Source organism: Solea senegalensis, unplaced genomic scaffold (genome assembly GCF_019176455.1).
Source record: "Solea senegalensis isolate Sse05_10M unplaced genomic scaffold, IFAPA_SoseM_1 scf7180000014456, whole genome shotgun sequence".
Classification (NCBI taxonomy): Eukaryota; Metazoa; Chordata; class Actinopteri; order Pleuronectiformes; family Soleidae; genus Solea; species Solea senegalensis.
The window spans coordinates 1-8,024 of record NW_025321051.1 but is presented as its reverse complement, the minus strand read 5'-3'; the positions used below and the strand labels follow the sequence as shown (position 1 = coordinate 8,024).

General features: G+C 40.6%; 2 protein-coding genes across 2 annotated transcripts; one reads left to right on the top strand and one right to left on the bottom strand.

Moving 5' to 3' along the window:
- The first annotated feature begins 4,573 nt into the window (after positions 1–4,573).
- LOC122761226 (P2X purinoceptor 7-like) lies at positions 4,574–5,906 on the top strand. Its single transcript, XM_044016407.1, has 4 exons — positions 4,574–4,751; positions 5,075–5,144; positions 5,431–5,585; positions 5,744–5,906. Exons 1-4 carry the CDS (start codon positions 4,624–4,626, stop codon positions 5,904–5,906), a joined length of 516 nt encoding a protein of 171 aa, XP_043872342.1. The 5' UTR covers positions 4,574–4,623.
- On the bottom strand, positions 5,742–7,650 carry LOC122761225. Its single transcript, XM_044016406.1, has 6 exons — positions 7,515–7,650; positions 7,199–7,427; positions 6,844–7,114; positions 6,589–6,754; positions 6,285–6,433; positions 5,742–6,065 (listed from the first exon to the last, which is right to left on the bottom strand). Exons 2-5 carry the CDS (start codon positions 7,363–7,365, stop codon positions 6,369–6,371), a joined length of 669 nt encoding a protein of 222 aa, XP_043872341.1. The 5' UTR covers positions 7,366–7,427; positions 7,515–7,650; the 3' UTR covers positions 5,742–6,065; positions 6,285–6,368.
- Positions 7,651–8,024: the final 374 nt, after the last annotated feature.

Here is an 8,024-nt window from a genome sequence, read left to right as displayed (position 1 = left end):
CTAACCAGTCAGGGAAGTTTTCAGCGACAGCAGTGAGCAAATACTGGGTCAATCACACACATTTACAACAGAACCGGCAGTGACCCGCTCAGCCAGGTGAGCCACACCCTTTAGTTGACACATACACTTTAATTAATACCCACAGTTGTCTTACTGATACTGACCTATTATCTAAAGACCATATTTAGCCTCACATACCACACATATCGCAGTATTGTTTCTTTATGTTTAAACACACAGTTTATACAGAGGCTATAAGAATGTGCAATATACAGAACCTTGAAGAAAGGGCCAAATCACGAGTTACTGTACAAACACGACAGGCTCAACAAACCTAAAAAACCATCGGAGAGTTTCCTCTCAGAAACCAACTCACAGCTCTCTTACCGAAATACCACATGCATGAGTCATCGTCATGATACTGTAACACCTGCATATCCACCACAGTGACGGTTTTGTCACTTTATAAACTTAAAGAAGTTATTTCATTAACAACCTATGACTTTCTCATATTGTGTGAGTAAACAGTGACCTCCAATCTGAATCTTTAAACAAACTTCACTTTCTCACAAGTGACACCATCAGCCTCTTCTCGATTGGCCCAAAAAAATCAGCAGACAATCAAAACCACACCCACAGGAACAATAAAAACAAGAGACCTTTTTTTTTGGTGCATTTTTATTGATTAGAAGTAAGAAAAGACAGTGAAACATGATTTTGTTGACAGAAAAAAAGGAATAATCAAGTTAAATAGCTTAAGACAGGGACATTAAATAAGTGGACATAAAAGGCTCACAACACAGTTTGATCCAGAACAACCATACATCCTTTAACACTAACCCTTTCCTATGATTATATAATATTATTCTTTTATAATATATCTTATCTACAATGAAGGACAATCTCTAAGGCATCTTTTGTGGAAACATTTTGAGGAAGGTTCTTCCAAGAGTTGTGCAAGCTTTTATGGCCGCAGAAGGCAGATCAACTCCATATAGTGTTTATACTGTATGTATTATTCCTCCATCAAGGAGGTAATGCTTTACCACATGTATATATATATATATTTATATATAATGTGTATATGTATATGTGTATAGGGGTATATTATAACTATATTATGTGCATTGTCCCACACTATAAACATGCTTTTTATATAAATATTAAATACATCATTAAATATATGATACTAAATAGTTAATGTAGTATAATATATACTACATATATATATTCTATAAATAGTTCTGGGAGCGTTACAGTATTATTGCTGCTAAGCTTTGGTCCTCAGAGTGCACGCTCTGGCCCAGCAAAGAGTCCATGAGCTTCCACAGCGTCAGGAACTTTCTACAGTATGTAAACAGTACAGTATATTACTTTTACACTTTTAAAACTATCGTTTGTGCTTTGTTTGCATCCCACAGCCAGCTCCTGACCGAAGATGCGTCGTCAAATGAGATTAAAAAAATAACCTTAAAATCTTTTTCTTTTGTGGTTAAAAAAGGGAAATGTGAGTCATAAATGTCCTGTCATAAATATGTCTGAAGGCAACTGTGGTCACAGTTAAGTAAATCTGATTTATATACAGGATTGACCTGAATGATCACTAATTCATTGATAGTTTGTAGAAATAGTAGAAATATTAGTCCCATTGCCAAGATTATATACGTGGAAAAAAAGCAAAAAGTCGATCCATATTATTAAAGTCCTATTATAGATGTTTGATTTGTTTGATTGAAGCGTAAAAACTTATCTCTGCTGTCAGACAATTTCAGGAAGTCGCAGAGTAAGGAAAGAAGGAAAATGATCAAGGCAGCACCTCCGGCTGTCAGCACCAATTACGTGGAGGTGAAGGTCTCAGCTCATTGTGTTAGTCCATCGCTAACGTAGACAACAGTCGAGGTGCCCTCAGTCTCTTTCACACCACGTAGTTTCACCCAACCACTTAAAGGAAAGCATTATTAAAAACACGTTAAATTAGGAAAATACTTGTGATTTCAAATCATGCCTTGAGAGGAAAATAAGGTTTTACCTTTTGATGCAATTTCTGAATTTATAGATCAGCCCGCCAGCCACCGCCACCGCCAGCACCAGCCCCACCACCATCTTGACGGTGGTGGGGTTAGCTACAAAAACAATTGAGATGAAAGAAACAGTCTTGTGACACAGTAGCATGGAGGACACAAACACTGCTTCCCTTTCTAAACTGGTCGCTTCCAACAAAGATCTCATCTCAGAGACTGTGACTTGTAGCACATCCTCACCTTCGCGCCTCTGGTCACCTTTGATCTCCTCTTCAATTGCACTGCAGTTGGCTGTGAACAGAAGAGATTCCCCCATCAGAACAGTGATTGAATGGAAATACTGTGAATTAAAGTGAATGAGAAAGTCGTCCTCATACAGAAACAGGCCTGACATGTAAGTGATACTCACCCGGGTAGTGCTCCCAATCCTGTGGAGAAGAAACACAGAGGCCATACAGTGAGGCTCGTGCTAGGCGGTTCTTGTTCATAACAAAAAACAATATTCATTTTGTCTTTGTGATATGAATTTCAGGAAAAGCAGAGTTTTGATCCAAGAGGAAGTAGGTACGGGGAGAAAAGAAGCGACCCAAGAATAGAACCTTGAAGTACTCCACAAGTAAGAGGTGCTGGAGAGGACTCAGCGGCTCCAACACGGACCTAAGCAACTCTCCGCTGTCTTTGGTCCACTGACAGAACCAAAACAACACAGTGACCAGAGTCTGTGGCTAAAAGAACGTCAGATAAAATAAAAGCTGTGACGGGCTCTGTGAACTGGTCAAAAACAGCAGAGCATGTGACAGAGGTGAGGGCCCTAAAGCTCACAACCTTATTCATAAAAAAGCTCATGTTCACATACACTCCAGCTGATTACCCTATCTTTATTTTATTCCTTTTAGATTAAGTGATAATATAGTGGGGTAATAAGAAGATAATATCACTGTCGATGATGTGAATGATGGCGACTACACAGATACTACTACAGGTGCTTCCAGAGAACAAGTGCTCACATGGAACATAGTATGAACAGTGTCACATGGTACGTCTGTACAGAACACATGTGATGTTACATGGTAACTACAGCAGAACCGAGACAAACATAAGCATCACATTGTTACTGCTTTAAACAGAGTTGATCATTTTATTAAAGTAAAGGTGCAGTACCTCACAAATTACTTCATACTCCATCTTGGACACACATCTGTCTATGACCACAGTGGTGACATTGCTCGTCACAACTCCAGGTACCCTCGTTTCGCGAGTTGCCAAAACTGTCTACAGTCAACCAACAAAAGGACAAATTAATGTAGATCACGACAAACACCACACAACTAAAGTGTGAACAGCGTGATGACTGACCTTGTTATGTGACCAACTAAAGTCAGCTTGGTCATTTTCGTTGCAACTTGATGGAGGTGATACGCTGTACATGTGGCCTTCAGAGGTCTTACTGTAAGTGCAGGGTAGTGTGTATGCAAGAGATGGACGTGGAACACAACCTGGAGATACAAGAAGACATGATTAGAGGCACAAACTAGTTACACAATGTGTTCATGCAGTTATGCAGACATATTCAAATAATAAAGAACTAAACTCTAAAAAGATAAGCCTGTTTTGATGTTATGATAAAATGTTATGTTGTGATGTTGCATTTTTTTCTTAATTGTATAGTAAGTGTTTGCATTATATTGTACATGTATTGTGTGTTTGTTTTGTTTTGTTTTCTTCTTTTTAAGTTCACATCATGGCCAGGGGACTACAGATGAAAACTTCTGGCTAATTCTGGCTTTTTATGAAACTGCACTGTCCCCTTTTCAATAAAATAATACTAATAATACTAATAATAATAATAATAATAATAATAATAAGAAGAAGAAGACTCATATAATCCTTAATAATCCCATAGTTTTAAATATTAGACTTCAGTATCCCTGTACACTTGAACTGAAACACAAAACCTATGTTACTCTAACATTGTTTCTCAGTCACCGTCCAACACACGCAAACACACACACGCGAACACACGCGTGCGCCGCGCTAAAGTGATAAAGTGAACAAGTGCCGTCAACCACATTAACCGGGCTGGATTAATTTATATGAGGAGGTGGATTAAAGTCAAATTAGCAGAGTTTCGCAGTGATTTTAGTCCCGTACGAAGCTGCCGTGTCACGAACCCTGTCAGGAAGGTTTGACACAACTTCCGATGTCGACACCGTAGGGAGCACAAGCCAGTTGACACAACTGCCGTCATCACGAACACTGCCGTTCCGCCCCACTCATGTCGGGCAAAGTGACCATCCAGAATGCGGCGAACGCTCCGCCACGCCGTATTTGGATTGCCGGAGTGCCCGCATATTAACTTGTTTCCGCGGTCAAGCAGCTAATGCTTTGAGCAGGCGATCAAAATATCTCTTTGGGCGCAAGCGCGCTGTTCAGGGCCGAGCCACCCCGGTACTGGACATGGCTGATTGGCCCGTACTGAGGCTTTCCCACTGTCCAGTTGGCTGGAGTACCTGGAAGTGACGTACATTTGGCGTCGTTCTGAATCGCAGCTCCCCCTCTGGCACGATGGATGCTCTGCTCGTCATTATCAAAACATTGTTAAATGGCTGTGTCACGACCCCGCGCCGTAATCGCTTACACATTTTACCCGGAGTCTGACCCAGAGACAGAAGATACTGTCGCAAGTGAAACACCTCCACAACAAAGACTGCTGCAGGACGCCTCAGAATGGTAATATGTTTTCTCTGTGTATATTTCCAATACAGTATGAGGGAGACACTGGTTGAGGCTTGATAACCCGCCCCTCCCCCCACCATTTTCTCTCAGTATAAGCTTCAGCAGTACCTGTACATGTCTTTTTGTTTTCTATTTAGAATTTATCACTTACTGTTTGGTGAAACGCTAATTTTAACATTTTGTGTAGATATATGGTGGGACTGTAATGAAAGTAGTTTTGTTCCCCTGTACGTAATATGAGTAACTGATGAATAGAACTCTTGAATCTATGAAATGTGTTACTGTACTTTTCATACACAATACTGTATCTCTGGAAGGTGCACTTGTGGGAACTGCATGACGATGCCCACAGAAGGGCAGAACGTCTGCTGTAAAGAAACACTTAAGGTATTATTTTGCCCATAAACAATAACTAAATTAGTGTTGTAAAAAAATGGATTAGTAAATGTTAGTTTAGATTTTTTTTAAAGCAATGTAGTACAAATTTGACTATTTTCAATCCTGTAATTAGACCAGTGCACTACAATGTAGCTCCATTTTCTCTAATCCTGTTTGTAACTATGATTGTACTTACCTTTTTACAGTAATAATCCATCACTTTTGAGTGATCCAGCTATTTTCACCTAATTACTCTATGCCATTACTGTAACAGTATTGTTCTGCCCCTTTTTAGGTTATCCGAAGAATGAATGAGCTTCCGGACACACCAACATGCATGACCTACCATCCAGGCCTGGAGCCTAACTGTTTGAACCCATACACACTGCAGAACATGAACAACATCTACCGTGCAGACTATGGGCCTTTGCGGGGAAGAACAATACACGAGTATGTATGTAACATACAAATAAGAGGCATGTTTAAATCATAACACACATAAGTGATAAAAGAATTGTGTCTTTGAAATGTTTAATAAATACTTTTTACACAAAATGTGCTCAGTGCAAGAGCAGCATTTAATTTTTACATTTCTATCTACTTTTCAGTCGCTACCGGCATTTAGCATACCGCAGCTTTGTCAGCTGGTGCTGGGGATATTTGGGACGACGTGTACGAGTTGTCATCCCGTCGTGTGTTGTGTGCCGGATACGCCAGGAGTTTCCTGATTTGGCTGGACAATATGTTGGCTTCCGCCCACCCCTTGACTGAAGCGGGTCACGTGTGAGGCAATGACTTCCTCCTTTAAGGGCCTGTCATACTGGGCTGACAGGGTCTCTGGGATGGCGATCTTCCTCATGTCCTCTGCGAAAGACTCTGGGTCCTCCATCACCTCCTCGAACACCAGCCTCATCAATTCAGCCACATAGTCTTTAAAATGTAACAGAGAACCATGACATTACATTCAGACAGTAATTTCTTTACTGTGTCATTACATTTTCAGCTATTTCAATTTAAATGTGTTATTTGCTGTGTTAGGTGTTAATTTAAGTTAATAAGAAAGGGAAAAAAAGCCAAAAGAAATGTCAGTATTTGTCTGTTTTTGTATAACGCTTTATTCAATGTAAATAAAATTTTTTAGTGACTTACTGTACGTGGGGTCTGTTTTGACCGGCTTCGCGGTGGGTTCTCCCTTCTTGGCCTTCGGATACGACACTCTGTAGACAGCTTGGCCTAAAGCGGTTGTTGCCTGCTCACGGCTGGAATTTTCGTTGTGATGCATGGATGCAAGGTACAACCTATGTAAATATAAAGATTCCGATCAATGAGACAGAGTGCCCTGAAGTAAACAGAACAATATGAATTCATTTCTTGAAAAACAACTAGTGATTGATTTTTTTATGTTTACAATTGGTATTTATGATTTTGATGGTGGTCTGATTTTTTTCATTACCTGGTGAATCTGCACGCATGTCTCCTGCAACTTGAACTTTCCCCCCCGGTTTCAATGTGGAGAAAAGGACCAGCTGGTCACTCTTCCACTTGTGGACGATTGCAGGTTCCAGGTATTTCCTTGCATGTTTCCGGAAGGTAATCTGGAGCTGCAAGGCGCGGCATAGCTAACATAACAATAATACAAACAGTGTTTAGTAATTGTCTATTGGTTGAAAGTGTCATATGATTTTGACAAAAACATTAATAGTATTACCTTTTCCAGCTGGATGAAGGATGCACCAGTGAAATATGTAGCAGCAGATAACTGTACATTGCCAACTGGGGTGTTATTCATCATGAGCTGACTTTGCCACTTCCTGGAGTAGTTGCATTTTGGACACGTTTGATGAAATGCAACATACGTGCCCTTCTGTTGCTGCTGCACTTCGCATTTTCTCTTGCACACTGGACATGTGTCAAAAAGCTCCCTCAGGCAGGACTCAAATACAATGTATTTTTTATCCATGTGTACAGCACTTTCAGTCCTACAAATGTAACAAGACAAAAAGCATTTAGCCTCACTTCTTTGATCTGAAGTGACAAGCCTAGTGAACTTGTACAGTACTTACGACATTGTTGAATCGTGTGTTGTTAGGGATCCGTCAGGAGTAAAGGTTGAGTCATTTGGGTCGACTTGTGACTCTGGTGAGGTGAATCCCTCTTCCTCCTCTGACTCAACACGTGCTCTTTTTTGTGGTCCAAACCCTGGCCCCTTTATAGGTGTGGATGAAAACATGTTCTCAGGCAGTGTGGTTTGTGTGCCAGCAGTCTCATGTGACAACACTGGTGTCTGGGTCCCTATGGAGTAGATACAATGTGTGAACATTTCATGCTCTTTACTAATTTGGTTCTTATGAAATGTTCAACTTACTTACTTCTACTTACTTTGGCTGTGCACGTGTGTTTTCAAGGTCCCAATTGACAGTTGAGTGGCACATGTTCTCACACTTGGAGCTTCTGTTTGTGTGCCCGTGTGGATAAAACGATCCTGGTATGGAAAATAGTAAAGGTTAAAACAATAATACAGATCATGCTAAAAAGACTAGATTCTATTTCATTACCTTTCATGAATCTGCCCCAATTCGACTATAACTTTTTCCCTACTTTAACATAAACACACGTTTCCTACACCGCATGAATAACGTTGTGTTTACAAGTGAGAGAGACACATGCACGCAATTGAAACGAGCGAACACGGTCCCAAACTTCTACAGCGATTAGTCTGCTTAGCTCTTTGCTCCCCGGATAGTCACCCACAATACAGCCCTGTTTACCGGCATGGAGAGACACATACACGCAATTGAAACGAGCGAACACGGTCCCAAACTTCTACAGCGATTAGTCTGCTTAGCTCTTCGCTCCCCGGATAGTCACCCACAATATAGCCTTATTTAC